The 22249-nt window shown below is 52.6% G+C and overlaps 1 protein-coding gene across 3 annotated transcripts in view; it reads left to right on the top strand.

Moving 5' to 3' along the window:
- The first annotated feature begins 4842 nt into the window (after positions 1-4842).
- Positions 4843-22249, top strand: part of KCNT1 (potassium sodium-activated channel subfamily T member 1) — an 87460-nt gene continuing 70053 nt past the window's right edge. For 2 of the 3 annotated variants that reach the window (XM_074161069.1, XM_074161068.1), the window contains exon 1: positions 20444-20538. In XM_074161069.1, the coding sequence (XP_074017170.1) occupies positions 20444-20538 (95 nt within the window). Of the gene's footprint in view, positions 4989-20358; positions 20539-22249 lie in introns of those variants that run through there. The other variant, XM_074161067.1, reaches the window with a different exon arrangement.

The following is a 22249-nucleotide window of genomic DNA, read 5'->3' as shown; positions in this document are numbered from 1 at the left end:
CAATAAATAAAGGAAGACAATTGTTTAGGTCTTAGTCACCTAATAGCAATGTTTTTGCTTGAAGATATGATTCAGCTTTTGCAGGCAATTCTTCACCTTAAGTTCTCCACGAGGCTTGGGAGATGATGGAAGAGGAGGCTTTGTAAGAGCTACACAGTGTGCATTTCGTTTGGGTTTTGATATTTAACATCCCTTTGGGTGTTGCACATAAGTAGAAAACTTAAACCAACAAACTGTAGCGCTGACACCCGAGACAAATAGATCAGCCACTCCTGGCACGCAAACGAGGATGTCTTTTCTTCCTATTTAATGGCTCAGTTGACTAAGTTAAAAACATGGTTTTATAGCCAATTTTCTAGCATTCATTTTTTCTTTGCATACATCAGTCTCGGAAGTTACAGAGCTCAATCTTTTTCTATGGGTATGTTTGATTATTACTTCTGGAGTTTAACGACAGCTTTGACAACTAACTACCGCTATGTTTCTTGATAAAGACAGCTTAAACCCTCTGTGCATTCTGGAAGGGCTGCATTCAGCCTCCGAAATATTGAGCTGAATGTAAACTGGAGGGAGAGAGCAGGAGCGTGTGAAAAATGCCGAGTTGCGAGGCCACAGGGCTCCAGCCCTCGGGCCAAGCTGGTCCCCGTAAGTTTGTTTCCCCGCCAAGATGTCAACTTCACAGAAAAGTTGCCTATTTTGCGGTTGACCAGAAGCTTTCCCCTTGTTATTAGTTTTCACGGTGTGCCATGCAGATTGCTTTGCCTTGCCCTTTCGCCCCCCGAAGGCGGGCGCAGGCTGTATTTGTGCCTGGCAAATTGAGATTTCATGTGAAATTTGTTCGACACACACACCATCTGAAGCGCTTGGAGCCTTGAACCAAGCTCAGCTTTGATTAAATTCAGTCCACACTGACGATGTTTGCAAGTGGGAATAGACTTAACGAGGTGAAACTGTTGGGAAAGAAGGAATTGTAGCGTCGATGGCATTCTGTCGAGTGTTACAGCTGAGGGCAGGAAGGACCAGCTCACCCAGACCCATGTCCCCGAGATGCCAAATGGTGCCTCTGCTGAGAGCGCTGCCCTGCCTTCCCCCCACAGCTTTGGGGGTCACAGGGCAGGTGTGACAGCCCCAAGCACCCACAGCACCCTGCCCCACACCTGAGGCATCTCTGGGGCTGAGAGGCTGAGCACCTGCAATATATTGATGCTTAAAGATGATGTTAAACCATGGCAGCTGGGAAGAAAAACTCTTTATCACAAAGTAGTGCTGGCTGGGACCTCAGAGACCTAAAAGAGTTTCCAAAGAGAAGTGAAGTTTACTGCTATTGTTCTTGGAAGGGTAGAGGCAGAGGGGAAGGGCAGCATCTCTGGTCAGTGCTCAGATGAGCAGATGTAAACAGGAGAGCGAGGAGAACCTCCAGAATTCCCAAAGCCTTGGGGAGGAGGGAGAACACTCAGCTTGCCTCGCTTTTCACGAAGAAAAGGAAGAGGTGTTTTGTGTTGCGGTATGTTTTCATGAGGATAAAGCGCAGGATAAAAGCAGACTCGATCTAGTGGGAAGAGGCAGGCTTTGCTGCGGCTGGAAGCTGCAGTCAGACAAATCCTTGTTAGGAGGAGGGGGTGCAGCTGACTAATGAGCGAGGCGGCATGCGGGGAAGCCACAGGAAAGGAGTGCCAAGGGAGGGAGATATAGTGATCTCAGTATCCACAAATGCCTTCCTGGAGGTCAGATGGTCCTGGGGCTGGCCAGGGTGGGATGACCCCCCCTCTGTGTGCCAGGGAAGGGATGGGAAGACTGGATCAGCCCCTCTGGGCTCCAGCACAGCCAGTTATCTGATGGGAGAGTGTGAAATGGTCTTGCCCAGCACCATGAGAGAGTAGAAATCTGGACCCTGGCCTGAATGTCCATCTTTCCCACAGGCACTCAGCTCCCAAATACATCCAACCCTCCGGGCTCCTACCTTGAGTTTAGGACAAAATCAGACTGCGGGCTGCCGAAAGACAGAGGAAGAACAACCAAGCTCAACCCTGGGGGCCAACACTGCTCCCCCGATAGCCGGTGTCAAAGCATAAATAAGCACCCATCCTCTGGTCGTTCTGTTTTACAATACACACTATGCCCTGAAATACTTTCTGGAGTTAAATAATAACAGGGCAAGAATAAAACGACCAATGTGGAAGGAAGGAAAGTATTTTGCTTGTTATTCTGTTAACTACAGGTTTTAAAGTGTTTCGTTATGGAACATCCTCTTGTACTCATTTAGCAGGAGAGGAAGCAAAGGCTGCAAGTCCAGCGTGGCTGATCTGTGCCGGAGCTGGGAGTGGTCCCCAGGCAGGGGCTCTCCTTTCTCAGGTGGGGTCCCAGCAAGTGCCTCAGCATCCCCCCTGCTCTCCAGTGGGACCGGGGAGGGATCAGCACCCTTCCAGGCACGTCTCCAGGTTGGTCCATCACCGGTGGCATCTCCAGGGTGGTGGGTGGGTGGGACCAGGCTGACCTCGCTGCTCAAGCTGCAGCATTTGGATGGGGATGTTCTCTTCTTCTGGCTCTTTCTCCTTCATTTTTCATTTCTCTTTTCTCACTGTCCCCACCCCCACTGTTACTGTTTTAAATAATTCCTCCTCCACGCCTGTGTTATCACCTAGCCTGTGAATACGCTGCTGTGCCACCCACCCCTCTCCTCGCAGAGCTGCACGTTAACATTTTGCACCCGATAACGGGAGGCAATTAGTGAATGAAGAATAACTTTCCTACTTAAAAGCATGATGGGTCGGGAAGTATCACAGGGATGGATTGCATGGGGAGTATTAATTGTTTTTCTCTCAAATGACTCCTAGTGTAGGAGAGTCCATATGGAGAGAGAGGAGGAGGAGGAGGAAGCGATGCTGCGGGAGAAACAAAGTCTCAGGTCCTAGTGAGAAGCGTAAACCCCAGCGCATCTGAGTGGGCACTTTCCTCTGGAGCTGGAGGCTGTGGCAGCGAACGGGCACCGGGTGCCGATGCATCACGCGAGGGCTGGGGCTCCCGGGAGCAACCGTGGGGGTGTGCAGGGGGTGGGGGGCAGCGGGGGACATGGGGCTGCCTGGAGCTGTTGGAGAGAAACTGCCACTCTGGAAGCAGCGAGTGCCTGGCCCAGATGGTGTCACCCTCCCCTGGGGTCTGACTGAAGTGGGCTTTGGTGTTTCGGGTGACTGAGCTGGCAGAGGAGCGAGGCGCAAGGCACGGGGGCGTTTCCTTTGTAATAGACGGGGCTCCCTGGGGGTCTCTGCTCACCTGTGCAGCCCTGGGGTCACACGGAGAACTCCCCAGCGCCTGTGCAACAGCACAGACTCTTGAAGACAAATAAAAAAGAAGTAAGAGAGGACAGGAGTGTGCCAGAGCTGGGGCAGAACTGCTCCCCCGGGCTCTGCTGCCCCACGGGCTGCACGGCTGCCCCCGCCATGGGGCCGGCTCGGTCTCCCCCATGGCCCTGGGCCAGCGTGGGCCATGGGTGCACAGTGGGAGCCTGCGAGGAGGCTGCTCTGTTTGCAGCCGCTTGCATCCAGCCCCCTGAGGGGGCACACAGCTTTGGGACGCTTTGGGCTTGGCCACACCGTTATGGATGGCACCTCCTGACTCCTGGCACAGGGCTAAACTTAACGGGGAGAGAAGGCACCATGGACTCTGTCCCATTAACCCTTTCCCAGAGCTGGCTGGCTTCTTTCCAGGCTGCCCCAACTGTCCCTGGGGCGGGGACATGCCCGCAGTGGGGATGTGTTATTGCAGCAGGGCACCCCTGGAAGATCAATGTTCCCCGGCCTGGCCAGCGCAGCACGGCACAGGAATTCCCCAGCAGGTCAGGGCTTGGCTGGCCTGTTTGCTTTCTGCACAACCCCAAGGCGCAGCAGCGCTCAACGCAAATATTTATATCACCAGTAGAAAATAAAAGAAAATAAAAATAATAATAATAAAAAATTTGAAAGAAAAAGGGAAAAAAGGAAAATAAGGAAAAAACTAAAAAGGAAAAAAGGAAAATAAGGAAAAAACTAAAAAGGAAAAAAGAGGAAAAGAAGGAAAGAAAGAAAAAGGAAAAAAGTGAAAGAGGAAAAAAGAATAAAAGAGAAAAGAAAAAAGAGAAAAAAGGAAAATACAGGGAAAAAAAAGGGGGAAAAATGCAAAAAAAACCCCCACAAACCAGCAAGCCAAGATCCTCCCTCCGGGGAGAGGTGCGGGTGGCGGCCCGGGGGGGCGAGGGGTGGCGCCCGGTGCGGTGCGGGGGTGGGCTCACGGAGGGGTGCCCGCAGCCCGGGCGGGGGCGGGGGTCGCGGTGCCGCTGCGGGGGCCGGGGGCGGCGTGTGCGGACGCGGTCGGCAGGGGGCGCCCTGGTGCAGCGGCGGGGCCGGGCGGGGGCCGGGGGGGGGCTCCGGCGGCGGAGGCAGCAGCGAGGTGGCGGCTCCCGCCGCTCCGCGCCATGGGCTGCCTCGGCGGGCAGCGCCGCAGCCGCGGGGGGCGAGCGGAGGAGGCGAGCGGGGCCACCGCCGCGCCGCTCCGCCGGTGCGCGTAGGGCAGGACGCCCCCCTCTCCCGCTCGGTGCCCCGCAACTTTTCGGTACCTGTTGCTGCCCGCACCCCGCCGGGCTCCCCCCGCGGCGGCCGCCTCCTCTCCGGTATGCGGAGCGCCCGGCCGGCCCGCGGGCTGCTCCGGCGGCGGCGGCGGGGCGCGCCGTGATGGGCGGCCGGCAGCGGGAGCGGGACGGCGGCTCTGGCTCTGCCCGCGGCCGGCAGCCCCCGGCCGGTGCCCTCGGCAGCGCGGGGGTCCCATGCTCTGCTCCGCCTCCCCTCTCCGGGCACCCGCGCCGCTTCGCCGATGCCTTTCTCGGGCGAGGAGCGGAGCCTACAGGGGATCTACAAGCCGGCGGGGCCGGCGGAGGGCAGGGCGGCCGGCGGGGCGACCGCCTGCACCGAGTGCTACACCAACCGCTCCTTCGTCTACGACGATGGCAGCGCCCACAGGTACCCGCCGGCGGGACGCGGGGGTCGGTCCGTGTGTGTCGGGGTGGGGGTGGGGGGTCCCCGGGGGCTGCCTTGTGCCGCCGTCGTGGGGAGCCGCGGGGCCGGGGGAGCGCGGAGCCCACCGCGCAGAGCCGGGGGGAGCCCTTTCCCTCCCGCCCCGCCGCCGCGACCCTGCGGGGGGAGCCGGGCCCGGCCCGGGGGGACCCTCACCCCGCGTTCCCATCGCCCTTCCCGTGCCCCGAGCCTGGAAGAAAGTTTCTGCGACACTTCCAGGACTGGCCGGGGTCCCCTGCGGACGTCCCTCTGGGCAACATCGCCTTGGGAATGGATAGTTAGAGGGTGCCTGGGTACAGGGCGTGCTTGGAGCTCCCCGAGTTGTTCCCGTGGGAAGAGGGTCGATGCTGCCCCTCTGTCGTGCCTGGCACGGACGAAAGCTGTGTTCCGTGGTGTGTGGGTCAGGCAGTGTTTTGGAGGAGCTGGTTTGCCTGAGCCCTGAACTCACCCCAAAGCCAGAGGACTAAAATGCACGCAGGCAAAAAGGCTACATTTCCATAGGTGCATCCCAGCCCACGCTCCGGCTTTAGGCTGCTTTTATGCCAAAGTTATAATGTTTGCTACGAGGGAGGGGCTGTGGTGTAGAAGTGGAGCTGCTCAAAGGGGATCACAGGGACCCAGTGCCACTGTCCTCTTGTGCCCAGGCAGCAGCAGCAGACGTGTCTCACAAGGGGACGAGTGCTTGTTGCTGAAGTATCCCAGCTTTTTCTGATAACTCCTTTATATTATCATCGATCGGATTATATTTACTAGCGTGGCTCTTCTGACTGTCACACTCATCGAATGCCAGCTTAAATGAGCAAATGAAGTGTGTGCATCAATTTGTTCTTGGCAGATAAGGACCTTGGCTGGGTTTATGCCCTGGGCTGGTCAGCTGGGGGTTTTTATGTTGATATCTGCTCACTAGGAGTTGGGGAGACCATCTCTTATTCCTAAAAGCCATACCTGGAAAAAGAAGGAAGAGTCTATTCAGTGAACCCTTTAACTTTCGATAGATTACCAGTGACTGGGTAATTGGTAAAATCCTTGAATATTGGTTCCTGGGATTAAGTCCCTCATTATTCCCCTCGCTGTCCTCTTTGTCGGAGACACAGTGTCCCATGTGGCCAAGGTGCTGTGGTGTCTCAGGGACCAGCACCACCTAACTGCTGAGAACACTGTTTGGTGGCCTTGGGCACGCCAGGGTGGTTGCGGAGCCACAGGGCCTCCACCAAACCCAGTTTCCTCATTTTGTGTCTGTACTTGGGGCGTTTGCAGAAAGTATGTCCTTGAGGAGGTTATGGAACACGTCTGTGTGCAGGGGGAGATGGGGGATCAGGCCAGAGACGGCAGCTTGGGGAGGGTTTGGATTCCCAACACGATGGCAAAATGATGAGTTGCTCAGCTCAGGCAGCAGTTATTGCTCCTTATTTCTTGCACTGCAGTACTGCTCGGGGGCATTTATCCTCATCTAATGCACAACAACAAAATCCTTGTCCAAAGGTCTGCCCTTCTGTCTCTTTCAATCTGAATAGAAGAGCTTTGTTTTCTAATTATTATTATACAGCTCAATGTGTTTCTATAACCCCCTCTGGCTCCGGAGAGGTTGAAATGCCATTACTTTCCGTGGCTTGTCTTGCCTGCCTCTGCGCTCAGCCCCTTTGCTGCCGTTCCAGAGCTATTGAACAAGCTGGTTGGAGCCCTCAGGCCTCGGCAGGTTTGCCTGTAGCTGCCTGTTTCTCCAGCTCGGAGCAGCCTGGATCTCTAATGTACTTTTTCAGTGCTCTTCAGCTGAAGAAGCAGAAAATGATTGTTGTAAACAGGCTAAAGAGAAATGTGCAGGAGCTGGCAGAGCAACCAGCCCCATCTCCCCCTTTAGCTCATCCCAGGGGCCTAATCTGCTGCTTGGTTGCCCCTTCTGCAGCTTGGACTGGGGGTGAGCATCCCCTTTCGGTGGGTGATCGCATTTAACAACCTGCTATCACTTGGCTTCTGCCTGGTACAAGAGTTTCTTCCTCAACTCCCGTGGGTTTTACCTCTGTTCAGCTGAAAGGGCTGTGAAGGCAGCCCCCTGCCTGTGTCTGACGGGGGGGTTGTGTCTGAGGGGTGCACGGTCCCTGGGGAGATCAGGGCATGGGAGTCCTATGCAGGCTCCTTGGCTTGTCTCCGCTCTGTGCTTCCAGGGATATACTCGTAGCTGTAGGTGTGATGGCAGACAAGCAGACCTGTCACCAGAGGTGTGTGCGAAGGATGTGAGAGTCAGAGTATATTTGAGCAGCAAAGATGTACAACACCTTCAGTGCACCCTCTGCTAAATGTGCAAGGGGACTTCAGCTGGGCTGGCCCCAGTAAGATAAATGGAAGCCTCAATTATCCCCTTAACAAATCTAGAGATGGCTTAAAAGAAGAAGAAATTCTTCCATCTTCTCAGGTGCCTGAGCATGGAGGCGTGTGTGTAAATGTCTGTGTGCTTTCTCCTGGCCCTCTTTATGAGGGGACAATGGTCCTGAAAGTCCCATCCAGTCGGAAAGCAAGGGGTTAACCTTAAAGGCACTTGAAAGTATGTTTGGAGAGCAAATACACATTTCTGGCACCCAGAGGGTACAAATAGCCTAAATTTTACTTTCCTGCCTTGTGGGAAATCTGGGTAAATGTTTGTACAAGGAGCTAGTCCGTCACTTAGGGGAATACAGGATTTCCCCCGGCCAGCAGCCCTGCTTCCTCTGCCTTGCCCATGTAAGGGCACTCTGGCAAGAAGCAGTGATGGATGAGTGGCCATATGGAAGGACTCATGCAAAAATATCCTGCACAAGTAAAGGGGCCTGCGGGAGAAGCAGGGATGTGCGAGAGGAGACTTGGTTTTTCCATCCGCTTCGTTCTCCCGCTACAATGGCTTATTTAAGAAGAAAAAGGTGAAAGAAGGCGGCGGCACGCGTGATGATACCTGGAGAAGCTGCTTAGGAAGATCACGTCTTTGCATTAGACGTATGTGTCTCTTCTCATGTCTGTTTTTAATGTCTCTTACAGATCTGTCTGTCTGCTAGCCTGCACCGCTGTAGGTTCAGTGCTGCTGTTTATACTTGGAATAAACAGTTGGCGAGTGGGGCTGGGGTGTGGGTATCTTGCCATGGATTTGGGAGCGGGATGTGGAGAGAAGGTCGTTCCCAGCTGGAGCGGCTGCTCCAGTGCAAGCGCTTGAGGAGCCGAGGTGGGAGGCTGGAGAGCAGCAACCAGAGAGACCTGTGAGCACGGCTGGTGGGGCAGCCCTGGATGTGCTGATGGAGAGCCAGCTAAAGGGGGCTTGGCTTGATAGGGGCTGTGCTATGGTGGGATCTGTCCCACCCGACTGGGCAGCCAGGACAGATCATACTTTCTGGCCCTAGAAATCACAGCAAGATTTGGAGCGGTGGCAGCAAGGCTAAAAATGCCTATAGGCATCTTCTGCTGCTCTGGTCAAAGCCTCTGAGTCCAAAGACAAGTGTTTGCCTGCTGTCCTCGCTGAACCCGAGATGATCAGTGAGTTCCCAGGGCTGGGGCTATAAGAGAGTTTGGGAAAGTTGACCTGAATCCGTATCTGAAGGATATGAATGTGGAAAAAAAAAAAAATATAGAAAGAAAAAAACATTGCTTAAAACAGATTCTTGCTCAGGGTGAACACTCTCATCCAGACTTGGGTTGACTCTCCCATGGCTTCTCCCACGACACTTCAGATGTATCAGATGGACTGTCTCAGTTTAGCACAAGGATGGTCCCTGCAGCCAAGAGCCTGTTGTTGTCTCTTAAGTTTTCCGTTTTCTGGAAATGAATGGGGAGACGCTTCTTTGGCAGAGTTTACACTGAACCAGACTCTGTAGCTAATTAATAACCAGTTCCTCCAGGCAAGATTACTAGCTTAGACATTTATCAGCTTCCAAAAAGTCAGCCTTTATGGATCGCAACAACTGTTGCTCCGGCTGCCCGTGGGGATCCTGGCTTCGCTGTTCCAGGAGAAATTGCTATAGGGAGCCATAAAGCTACAGGGCCAAACACCCTGTATTTTCAGAGTGTTTATGTAGCAGAGATCAGCTGTTTTCCTCAGCCGATTAGGAAAGGGCAGGAGTCTGAAATCTGGAGCTCGACAGGGCTGTCAGCAGGTTGTGCTGCAAAATCTGCCGTAGGAGAGCACCCGCCAGCATACTTGGGTCAGTGGGAAGAGGTTTTTGGGAACCCTCCTGCTATTCCCTTTAACGAAGGCCCCTTGACATGAATGTCATGTCCCCCGAATGTCCTCCTTAGAAACTGCCATTGGGTTCTGGCAGGGCTGTGTCACCCTTCGTTGGAGAACAGCAAAGTAGGTCATTGCCTGTGCTCAAGGCTCTTTCTGCTCTGCAAAAATATTTACAGCATCTATTTGAATCCTCCCAATTCCCCATCAGCAACCTCTTCCTGACCTCCACGCCTGGTTCCCAAGTGCTGCCCGCAATTTGTTTTGGAGCTTATTAGTGTTTCTCTTGCATCCCTGCCAAGCTGTGCTGGAGTGTGGAACATCTCATTCATCCTTCTTATGAATAAAAACAAGCAAAGAGCCATGCTAGGTCTGAGCACAGGTGCCTCTGGCCTGGTGTTTTTTGACAGTTGCTGGTGACAGGGACAGAGGGCAGGGACAGAGGAACCTTTCCCGGGGCTGTACTGCCACAGCCTGTCAGATCAGGATCCTGAGCTGGAGGTTGTATGCAGCGGTTGTGCTTCGAAGACAGGGATGGATGCTTCCCTTGGGGTTTACCTGGTTCCTCTTGAAGCCATTGGTACTTTCTGCCTCCACAAGAGGATGTGACTTGTCTGATGCAGCTGCTCTGGGAGAAAACACACTGCTTTTCCTTTGAGCCTGCTGCCCTGTGATTTCCCCAGATCCCTACGGCTCTTGTGATGTGCTTGCTCCCTGGTTGTCCGCTCTGATTTCACCTGCCTTTCATCACGTCTCCTTCCAGGCTAAAGACTCCTCCTGATCTATTTAGCCTCTCCTTGTACAGACCACTTTATAACCCTGTAGTTATCTCCATTGCCCTTCTCTGTGCCATATCGTCTCTGAAGAAGGGAACCAGAAGTGTGTGTGGCTCCACAGTGGGTTTATCTGTAGTATAACAGCCTCTCCTAACGTTTTGGGTTTTGACCACCACTGACAGTCAGCTCTTGGCTTTGTGATATTGTCTACTGTGACTTTGTCTCTTTTCTGAGTGCTAATTTACAGACCTCCTAGTGCCTGTGCAGGAAGGTGATTTTTTTTCCTCCCCTTTTGGATTAGTTGACATTTATTGATGCTAATTTTTATCTGGCATTTTATCATCGGGTGGCTCAGCGCTGCAAGATCCTCCTGCAACTCTTTACAGTCTGCTTTAGGTTTGACCATACTGAATAATTTGCAGTCATCACCATCACTTCTGAGTCCATGGACGAGCAGAGAGCCTTGTGGGACCCCACAGAAGATGTTTGCTTCAGCATTCCCTGTCTGTTTGTCTCCTGTCTTTGAATCCCGGAGACATCCCCCTCTTCGTCCCATCGCATCCTGGTCTGGCAGGTGGGCTGACAGACCTGCCTCTCGGGGTTTATTTCTGCAAGTCTTTGTATCCTTGAACAGCGTGAAAAGACTCTTCCTCCTCCTACGTCTCTCTATTATTTTCTGCTTTCAATAGAAAGGAGTGTTCTGCAGGGGTCTGGAGCGCAGAGAAGTTTCTTCTCCCTGCTTCATCCCTAGCTGCTTACAGCAGTTTGGGGCTGTGTGGAAGGGAGGATTTTCCCAGCAGATCATTAGCAAGAATTAGCACTTTCCTAATCTTTTTCTTTTTCTTTTTTTTTTTTTTTTTTTTTTTTGTGTGTGTGTGTGACATGAGTCTGAGAAATACCGGGCACTGGCAAATTTGGTAGAGGGTATAACAGCTTGGGGAGTGAGACACCACCAGGATCGTGTGCCGTGGGATACCAGGATACACTCCTGTGACTAATGATTCTGGAGAGTAACAAGCTCTGCCTTGAGAGCATCTCCTTGCTCACCCTGGTGAGAGCTGGGAACAGATAGCATTGCCCTCCTTGCAACTGTTCATCTACCAAGATGAGGGTTTTGGCTGGTTCCCAAGTTGGAGAGGGTGACATTGGTCCCAGGTAAGCTTGGTGTGGGAGGGGAAGCCCCAGGAAAAAAAACTGTATTGGGCAAGAGCAAGAGGGCAAAGGACTTTTAAGCCTTGCTTTAGCTGGAGGAGAGCTTTTCTGTCCCCTGGGCTGGAGGGAGGAGGGCTGTCGCTGCCTGCAGAGGGGTGCGCTGGCAGGAGCGAGACTGATGGAGTGTTAGGATTTGTGGGGACTAAGAAGAGTGCTCATGGGAGAATTATAACTGGCCAAGAGCCACTTGGCTTTCTGGCCTTCCTCATGATGCTAGCTGCTGGAGTAGGGACCTGGGAGACGGCCGAGGGGTGAGGCTGGGCGGTGAGCGGAGCTGCAGTGGGATAAGTGATACCTCGTGGCTGCGAATAACGGAGTGGCTGAGGTGTAGAGACTCGCTGGAGTGTCGGTAGGAATTATATTCCCTTTCTTAAGCAGGTAATAGTAGAGGGTTGGCTGTTGGCTCCTGAAGCAGAGCTAGAGGCTGTGACAAATGAGTTGCTTTTTTTTTTTTTTTTTTTTTAGTTTAATAATGTGTTTAGGTTTAAGATTTTTCGTGGCTGGTTGGCATGAATCGTGAGCCTGGTGTTATCCCCGTGTGCTGCAGCACCCTGTCATTAAAGGCCGGGTGATGTCCCAGGGGACTCCGGTGTGCGCAGCCTCTGAAATCCCCAGTGGGACTGATGGGGCCTCACAGTGAAGGAACATCAGTGAAGGAACATCAGTGAAGGATCCTTTCCACTTCCAGCAGCGTGTGTCCTGGTTGCTTGATTTCTCGAGCCTTGGGGATGATTCTGCTTTTAAATGAACTTGTGTGTGCTCCCAGGCTGCCTTGCAAACCCAACACCGTGATAAGGGAAAGAAGGGTCATGTCCTTGCTGGGGAAGGGCTGGGCACTCTGGAAAACCTGCTCCTCAGCATATAGCTCCTATAAGGAAGACATAGTTTAATGTTGTAATCCATAAATAGCCCTGGAGATTGCTGGGTCAGGAATTTCCCAGCAGGGTTAGTGACTTTGGCTCAGCGGGCTGTATTTTGGATTTGCCTCTCTTTCCGAGGCTGTTCATGGCTGAGATGCTGGTAAGAGCGTGTGGGCACTCCTGAGCCCCTCCCTGGTGGAAAGGGTCGGGCTGGATGGGTGGCTGCAGGCAGAGCTTGGCTGGAGTCTCGTGCCCGTTCTGTCCTTTGGTGCAGATCGCTGGTGTAAGTGGTTTGCTTCCAGTGGAGAGTTGAATCTTCACATCTGGAGGAAGAGGAGTGAGTGAGGTCCTACCAGTCCTGCTGCAGGAGCGAGGTCCTTGGAGACCTCTGCCCAAGGATGTTGGGATGGGGAGCGGAGCTGTGGCCTTAGGAAAGCCCAGGCTGGTTCCCTGCACTTGCCACTGCAAATGCTTTCTTCAGCTTTTTCTTTTGGTACTACTTAATATTGCCAACCAAAGAAGGGGAGATAATGACTTTTCCTTCCAGGAGGCTCTTTGAGAGAGACCAAAGCCTGTTTGCTGCCAGAATTTGGGGGATGTTTTCTGAATCACAGCATGTCTGCAATGCACTCTTGCTAAAGGATGGGGGTTTGGGGTTGCTCTGGGTGGCCCTTGGTGCATGCCTTCTCCTGTGCTCCTCATCCTCCCCATCAGCCCTTCCCTGCTGTCTCCAGCCTCTTCTTTGTCCCACACGGTTGCAGCTGTCTCACAAACCTCTGCAAAAGAGAAGCATGGGACATGCAATGCCGAAAGTAAAATAGCGAGGGCTAAACTGGAAACTTGATGCACGTGTGGAAAGGGTTCCCAGGGCTGCAGGTGTCCCTTCGGTCACCTCCCCACCATGGCACATACCGGTGCCTCTGGCAGAGGAACAGGGAGGGAGAGCGCAGGGGCTGGGTGGTCAGGAAGGCACTGGGATCAAGTCAGAGCGCTGCAGAATGAGGTGTGTGTCAGGAGGTGAAACCTGGCTGTGTGCTGCCATCTCGCTTCACCGGTGTGGTGGCCCCAGCCCCGGCTTGAGGAGAGGGAGCCGGTCCCCTCACCAACCTTGTCAAGGGTGTGTAGGATGTGCTTCCCCTCCCTCCTTTCTCACAGTGGTATTTAGGCTTTGCAGTCATCAGGGACATCAGTGTGACTTGTTTACTTTTGTTCCTGCTGGGAACAGCCCAGGATCCCTGCAGGATGCATCTTGAGGAAAGGGCTGGCTATGGCTCACTCCTGCTGGCCCCTTTGCCCTCGGCAGGGCCACCGATGGATAGTGTCACCGGCCTCCCAGCCGTGGAGTGGAGCTGCCTGCCTGTGCCACCCCTGTGCTCCATGTGCTGCTGTTGGGATTGAAGGAGAGTGAAAAGACTTCTCAGCGGGGCTTTGCCTGCCCTGGGTTTTACCCTATTGTACAAAGTGTATGTGTGCATCGGGCCAGAAGGGAATGGGGAGATGTGGGGCTGAATTGCTAATACGGGGTTGTCTAATAAGAAAAATGGCTCTGGACCTGGAAGGCACAATTTCTACTTTTATCTTCTAGAAAATAGCATTGCCAGCGGGGGAAAGGCTTGTGGAGCTTTGCACTGACTCACGCTTCCTGTTCATTTTCAACGTGAAATACACAAAATGCTAATTTTTCCGTGAGGCCTGTGGTGCTAAATTGCCTCCGCACGTTGAAAGCGAAGCGATGGATGGATTTGTCACAGGGCTCAGCAGTTCTGGGGCTGAGTTTTGAGCAACGGCAGCCGCTGACATGGACGGTCCAACTCTCCACGGAGGCACAAATTTGGATTCAGCGGTTTAATCGGGAGACTGAGCACTTCATATATTGCGGGTAGATGTGTGTATGTGTGTTCTGCAGCTGTCGTATCCACAAAGCATGACTTGGGCCAAAGCTGCTCAGAATATCTGGAAATCATGACTTGGATGTTGTTATGGGCCTGTTCACATCCCTCGGAGCACTTCAAACTCTTGGAATCAAAAAGTAAAAAATCCATGACCATCAACAAGAAGCTGAAAAAGCAATTAAATGAAATGGAAGGCAGTTGCTTCTGGACACAGAAGTGTTTGTGAGGTAGAGAAAATGATCTTATTAAAGGAATTAGACCCCCCATCTTCCCCAGATTCCCCTTTTCTGTACCAAGCTCAGGGCGTTAGTGCCTGGGGCTTTAGTGCTGGTCTCTTTAGCTCTTGCTCATACATTATCAGAGAGTAACTTTGCAAGTTCATTAGTTCATCGTTCCTGTCCCTTTGGTTTGATCTGTGGGGTTGCCCACAATAAATGCTCCTTTCACATGGCTGTTCCACACAGGTGTGGCAGGGGCAGCTCCTGCAGCTGCCACCATTTGTGCCTCTTGTTGATTATCTTTAAGGTTGGGATTCATTCTGATTGCAATGATTTATCACTTGGTCATGGCACTTGTGCTTAGAAAATGGAAGAGGTGTTTTTAATGTATTTTTCTGGGGAAAGAACCCTGCCACTTGGTCTGTGTGTGGGCTCCTCCCTGCCATGGCCCCTTCCAGAAGGTCACTCAGGCCCCACTTGGGTGTAGAAGATCCTCCTGTGGCTCTGGATGCATTGTCTGGGTTCTAGGACTGCTGATGTCTGTGAATGGCATCAATGAGTCACCAAATGACCTCTGCAGAGGGAGAGGGGACGGTGGGATAATGATCTGGGTCTCTTCCTCCGAGAGACAGAGACATGACTGTCAGTGACGTTAGCTGGTGCTCACAGAGATAAGGAGCACGTGCTGCCGAGGCGGTGGCAGAGAAAGCAGCTCTGTGCCTGAAATGAGCACCCCAGCTGCTCCACGGGGATGCCCCTGAAGAGAGATCCTGCCCCGAAAGCTGCTGAGGTTGGTGTCTGGGGAAAGGTGATGCTGAGCCGGGTGGAAGGCCCGTTGTGGGACCTCGTCTACACGCATGGCTGCCCACACGTGTGCAGGTCTGCTTCTTCCCTTCCCTGCCTGGTCTTTGCCCTCTCCGCCGCCTGGGCTGTGTTGTGCTGCCGTGCCAGCTCGCTGCCCCTCCTCGCCAGGAGAGTGGTGCCAACGCTGGCAGCCATTGCGTGTCACTGGTGCAGGAGGGAGGGGGGTGCTGCCTTCCAGCCCGGCTCTGGAGACCGAGCATGCGTCTCCCCACGCACTCGGGCCATTAGGAGACCCCACAGGGATGTCACTCAGAAGCAAAAAACAAAAAGAGATGGGGAAACAACTGTAACCCGGTAACCATAAGAGCTGTGGGAGGAGAAGCAAATAGAAGATGATTGTATATACTTTAATAAATATAGAAAAAGAAAGGGCAGAATTTCCTATATGGCTTTGTTATTCGGAGAGGCTCTGAGAGCCTGGCAGTGGCTGAGCTTGTCTTCGCTGGTGGACCAGGGACACAGGGCCAGACTCCACAGCCGTGGCTGGTGAAACACTGTGGCAGGGAGGAGAGGACATGGCAGGGTCCTTGGTGTCCTGGGGCAGCCTGGCTCCAAGAGCCCTCATGAGAAGTGTCCTATTCCTCGAGTGTGATCTAGACACTGTTGCCTTAGGATGAGTCTGGGCCAGCAAAGAGCAGCTGGAGGCTTCTGCCCTACCGGTGCCTGTTTGCTGCCCAAAAGGCTGGGTTTAGCCTAGCCACGGGCACAACCAGGCTGGCTTTGCCTCTCTAACAACAGGTTGTGCTGCAGCCCCACGTCTCTGCCAACAGCAACAGAAAGGTCAGACCCTGCATCTTCCTCCACCATTGCTCTCGGCCAGGAATTGTTCTTCCCATCCCGGTAGAGGTGACAGGAGACACAGCAGCAGCTGGCTGCAGTGTCACAGTATGTGCTGGGTACCAAAGCTTGAGGAAAGGTGGTGTTGCTTGGGGAGGGGATGCTGAGATTGGACATGAGTTAGTTGCTTTCCTGACTGCACATCCAGACTCTCCAGACATCCTCCTGCGGAAAGGATGGAGTTGGAACAGACAGCTGCTGGCAGGACCTCCTTCCTCTGTCTCCTTTTACAGCATGGAGTAGCGGGAAAGGAGGGATTTAGACTGTAGCTTATGCGAGAATTTGCCCAAAATCTAGGTTCAGCTATTTATTCTCTTTGCACACCCCAGTCCCTAGAAGGAGGAGAGGAAGAACATTCTGAGAGGGTCTTTATTTTTTTTTGATGCCAACAGAGCAGGGGGTGTCACCGAGAGCTTTGTAGCTCCTGACGGTGCCTGGCAGGTCCAGGCAGTTACATGATGCAGGTACCAGGACGCAGGATTATGGGATCTGTTAATGACCCTGGGCAGTGATTCGTGGTGGGAAGCAGGAGGATGCTGCTCTGTGGTTTCTGTGGTGTGTAGTGAGCAAGGAAGCAGAAGAGGAACTTGGGTTGTGTCCTTCCTCCTCTTTGCTACATGTAGTCAAAAATAATAATAAAAATCCTAAGATATATTGCAACAAGCTCCCAGTCCGTGGAATTTCTTCTGAGGCAAAGCTGTCTGTTGGGTGCTGGGAACCCGAGCAGCCTCTGACGAGCTGCACAGGGCACGTGCGTTGCAGAGCTTCCGTGGCCAGGCACAGGCAGATGTGTGGGCTGTCACTGGTCTTCTGCCTGTGTTTCCAGTCTCAGGGGACGGTGCTATCAGCAACGTAGCTTTCCTGTGTGCCCCAGGTGGAAATACAGCAAGGGAAGGACGGGATTGCGAGCAGCCCACGAATGAGAAAGCTTGTTGAAGAAACCCGAGGTTGGTGCAGCTCTGAGGTTTCTGCTAGAGCGTGCTCCGAGGGGCAGCTGGGTTTGCTAAACTGGGACGGTGGTTGTGTCTAGCTGCAGTTTAACAGTAGGAGAGACCAACGGGGAGATCTGGTGTGGATCACGCTCGCCTTGATCCCAGTTGCCGTGTTCCCAAGAGGCTGAGCAGTAGGGTGTCCCACTCCCGGCGTGCCGATCGCTGCCGGGGAGCTGGCCAAGCTGGGGGAGAGACGGTGTCGTAGCAAGAAAGTGGAATAGTGTTGAGGTTTCCATATGCTGATTACAGCGTGCATTTTTAGTGGTACATGGTTCTGGAGGAAGGAAGGAAAGGGAAGATAAAAATAAAGCTTCAGTCCTGTATTTAGCTGTAAACCACTTTGGGATTTTTTTTTTTTTTCAGTAGTATTTGAAGACTATGCAATAAACAAGCTTGTTCATGAATTTTTTATTTTATACCACTAGTGCTTTGAAGAAGTAGCCGGGTTGCTGTGACTTTTCTATAGCTCAGAATCCATATGTTAGGGCAGAGAGGAGGGTTGCAAATTCTCTGTGCCGATGTAAGGAGATCTGTGTGCAGCGCAGGAGCACTTTTTTCTGAGACACTGATGTGCAACGTGTCTTAAAGTCACTGTGTAATTGATAAAGACATCTTTATCAGTTAGGAGCATACAATATTCGTTTTACTGAACCTTCATCCAGAATAAACAAATGTGCCAAATTTTAAAAATTCTGAATGATTTAATATGCGAGAATAAGAATATATTAAAAATGTAGCTGCTCCTGCAGATGGGAGAAGAAACTGAGATGCAAAATACATAGCAGAAATTGTGTTTCCAGAGATACTGTTATAATTGGATTTTACTACAGTTTCTTAACACTAATGAAGGACGGGGTAAATATTTGTTTTGTTTCATTAATCTGGCACATGATCTGAGGCCAAGAGAGGTGGATTAAGAAGGTTTTAAAAGAATCCTGTGGAGTTTAAAAAAAAGCAGAAAACCACAACCAACACCCAAAGCCCAAAAGACAAGCATTTGCCATTTGAAGAGGATGCTTGTGTGTAGATATCAGGGTCTGGAGCTTTCAGTGGGTGCAGGGTAGCGGTGGACCTGCCTGCCTGGACCTTGGGCAGTGGGAGCTGCGGGGAGTGTAAGCCTGGCCAGAAGCTCTGAGTAAAGGTGCCCTTTCCACATGGCAGTCGGTGTGGCCGGGGTTGTGCAGCCGTAGCACTCTGCCTTTCCTCCGGGGAAGGAGACAACGTGCTCCTTTAAACAGGCAATTAATAATCAATGGAGATTACTGTGTGTGACAGTCTCCTTCAAATGCAAATATAGTTGCCCACATTTGGAGTTGGGCACCTGGGTCCCCACTTTAAAATAGGCATTATAATAAGGGAGTGGATTATTTTTAAAATTTATTTTTTCTCTCCCCAAAAGTCCAGTTTTAGGATGCTGTCCTGGCCTCACAGTAGTAAGAGATCTCAACTGGGCTAGAACTTTGCTGGAGGTGGCCTGGAGAGAGTATGCTTTTGGCATAATTTATTATAGCTAAGCTCTAAGAGGAAAGACTTAATTGTGGCTTTTTTTGTGATTAGATTAATGTTAGATCCTCCTTTGCAAAGTGAGCTAGAGATGGTCAGCTAACTTCTGTGTTTATATCAGTTGATCCACAGGGAGTCCTTGAGTTGACAGGAGTTTGGCTTGATTTCTCTTAAAGACCAAGTTTTGGATCAATGTATATCATAGAACAACCTCCCTGATGCCCAAGGCCCTGCACAGATGCGTTACTCAGTGCAGAGCCTCGGCTGCAGTGTGCATATGGCAGCTAAAAGGAATTGAAAAGCTTCGAGGGTATAGAATTAAGTGGCAAATAATATCGGTGAAAATCATCTAAAGTGCTGAGAGTGAACCGTGTTGTCTTCTGGGGCTGTGTTCAGCAGAAATTCTGTGTGCTGGTTGCTCTTCCAGAAACTCAGGAACAACAGCTGGTCAGGACTTTGGAACCTGGTCACCTGGGAACTTATTTACAGGGGTTTGAGTTGTTAAAGGGAAAAGACAGTCTGAGGAGCCTCAGATCACATCTCTGCAGCCAGCAGCAAAAACCCTAGATGTCTGCTTATTGCCAGTTTAGTATTCAGCTGATTGAAGCTCTTTTGCCTGTATATAGCTTATGCAGTATGTACTGGAGGCAAAGCTGTGGGAAGGTGGTAGGAGTGGGCTGGAGAGGCTTTGGGTGAGACCCTTGGAAGTACATCTGACAGGAGTTGGAGCCTTTCAGCTATTTGCCTGCCTCACATTCCAAAGTTAAACATGAGGGACAAAGAATCAGCTCACTGCAGAAGCACCACGTCTCCTCTTCCAAGCTCTCTGTCCTTCCCACTTTCCACAAAGGGTCTATGAAATTGGTGTTCCTGTCATGGCACCGATAAATTTCACTGATGAAGCCAGAACCCAAAGGATTAGGAACTGTGATCTTGCCTTGTGTGTCTGTACGCTGGCTTTACAGCACTGAATGGCTTTGTTGCTTTATGAAGGGAAGTTTCAGCTTAACCCTGATCTGATTAGTAGCTCTAGCTGACATGGGGAGCACTGTCGTACCCGTGTTCTGGTTGGTAATGTGGTTTGAAAAAGGAGACCAAAGACAAGCTCTTAGCCCTCTGAAATGATAGTTTGAGAGCTGGTTGAGTTTCATCTCTTTTCTGTGTGGCAGGGCAGACTGCATGTAGCTGGCCACACACAGCTCTTTGTCTGAGCAATCACCTTGGGTCTTTCCCAGGCATTGTGATCCTCCCCACCCTTGATCAGAGGCATCAACACGCCGAGGGATGGGTGATATATCCACCCGGCCACGACACTTGGCAGCTGGACAGATGACTGACTCATCAGTGTTCGCGGTTTCTCATTTAATACCGGGGCTGTTCAGATGATTTAAGTGCCGTGAGTCCAGAGAGGAGGTTGTGCTTCTGCTTCCAGCACGATTGGGGAGCCATCGCCTTGTCTGCCTCCCATCCATACTTTTCCTCGCGGCAGGGGGGGGTGGCTGGGGGTGGATCTGGGTTTGGTTGTCAGCTGTAGATCTATCTTGCGAGCGGTTTTATTTCCTCCTGGCGATTCAGCTTTTCCATTGGCTCCTCTTGCTCTCTGTTGTTTGCCTGCTGAGGAGCAAATGTCCTGTGCACAGCGCTGCCCTGCGCAGCGGGCTGCGGGGCGCTGGGGGCGACCGCGCTCCGCACCCTGCCCACCCCGCCGGCCCCTCGCCTGAGGCCGGCAGAGCCCCTGGCCACCCATGCCCCCGGGGGGAGCGCTCTGCAGGGGGGGCACCGCCGCCTGCCCCGCAATGTAATCGCTGCCGCCAGCCTCTCCCGGGGCGGGGGTTCGGGGCAGCGCCGGGCGGTGCGTGCCGGGGTGCGGGTGGCGCGGGGCCGGCCCCGGAGGAGGTGCCGGGGCGGGGGCGGGCAGGGCAAGGCAGGGTGCCCCCCCTACCCCCCCGACATTGCCACTGCCACCTTCTCTCCCGCAGGCTTTCGTCGCCCGGCGGCTGCGGCGACGGGGACGGCGGCGGGAGCCGCAAGAGCGGGGTCATTCTGGACATCGCCGCCCTGAAGATGACGGAGCTGGAGTCCGAGGTGCTGCCCCTGCCGCCCCGGTACCGCTTCCGCGATCTGCTGCTGGGGGACCAGTCCTTCCAGAGCGACGACAGGTTCGGGGAGTACCGAGGGGGGGGGGGGAACGGACGACAGCGGGGTGGGGGGGCACGGGGACACAAACACTCCAGGAGGAGGGAGGGGAGGGGGACGCACACTGGGGACACACAGCTGGGGGCACGCTGGGGTTGGGGGCACATACCTGGGACGCCCGCGGACCCCCTCGCTCCGGGTGGGGCACCCACGGTGTGGGGTCGGGGGCGGGGGGAGCACGGAGCTCTCCGCGGCCGAAGCCCGCCCGGTGCGGAGCTCTCCGCGGTGCTGAACGCGGCGGGGCTCGGAAGTCTCCGCGGTGCTGACGGCCGGTTCCCGTGGCGGCGGCCTCGGCGGGCGGGGGTGGGCACCCAACGGCTGTCGGGCAGTGGGATGCGGGAGTATGTGGGAGTCCGCGGGGATTGGGATGTGTTCGCAGGAACCAGTGGTCACGCCTGGGCGAGGGGGCAGTGGGTGGGTATGCTGGGGATGGAGGCCATGGGGATGGGGATGGGGATGGGTATGCCTTGGATAGTAGGCACTGGGAACTTCTGGGTGTTCTGGGACTGGTGGACGTGCTGCTGGAGCTGCTGGGCGTTGGGAGTTGTGGGTATACTGGGCCAGAAGACATTGACGTGTGTGGGTATGCTGGGCAGCTTGCTGTGTCTGGGGGTCCCATCAAGGGTTGGCAAGGAGGAAAAGGGACCTCTGTTTGGGAGATGCATGGGATACAGTTGGTGAGGTGAAGGGCTGGAAAAACTCCCTGTTAAGCCATATGCAGAGTTTGGGCTGAGAACATACATTTATTTAGGAGTTAAGGCTGTTCTCAGAGGCTGTCTCTGCAGCAGGGGATGCCGATGGGAGCAGAGTAACTCTAAAGAGCTGCTGTGGATGTGGCACAACTCTCCCTTTTTTGGGCTGTCTCAAGAAATGGCCTCTATGGGTTGAGCGCCAAGCCTGCTTTTCCTGTCTGGATGGCAGGGATTTAGCTCACTCAACATAGGTTGAGTGAGCTAAAGCAAAAGGAGGAAGGCAATGAGTGGCAAGCGAATTACATGAGCAGAGCTGTTAAATGAAGAGGAACAAGAACAACCCTCTCTTCAACTCTGTTCATATCATAAAAATCAAGGGGCTACAGTGCTAATGGGGAGTCAGTAATATTGTAATTTTTTCCCACCAATTAACTGCATGATGTAAACAGAGAGATATGTAGCTCTTGTTGAAAAAATCCTTCAATTGCTGGTGAGTTAGCCTTTGGCTAGCTGCTGTGCACACCTATATCAAGGCTTTTGTGCATATTTGTTAAAAGGTAATTTCAATTTTTATGTGTACAAGTGTGATGCAAAAAAAAAAAGTGAATTTGAAATTGAGCATGTGGGATATACAAATGTTCTATATAAGCATTCCTAACTTTTATAGCTGCATAAGAATTGATCTGTCTTGGAAATGAGTCTGTGATCCTCAAGATTTTAAAGCCCAGATTTCCTTAACAGGCACTTAAGCATTAATATAATTTTACAGCATAAGATGAGGGGTTGATAGGAAATTCCTGCTGCAGAAAATGTCTGGATTTCAGAGTGTTTATGATATGACTCACTTGGATAAGTTTGAAGTTTAAAGTTTTACTAGTTTTCATATTTAAGTATTTGAACTGTCTGAAATACAGAAGATGGCAATTGCAGATTGTTTTTTTTCTGCGTTTCATTGGTATACCCCTTAACCTTAATTTTAACC

The sequence above is a fragment of the Numenius arquata genome, chromosome 19 (assembly GCF_964106895.1).
Source record: "Numenius arquata chromosome 19, bNumArq3.hap1.1, whole genome shotgun sequence".
Taxonomy (NCBI): Eukaryota; Metazoa; Chordata; class Aves; order Charadriiformes; family Scolopacidae; genus Numenius; species Numenius arquata.
This window is presented reverse-complemented; position numbering and strand designations above follow the sequence as displayed.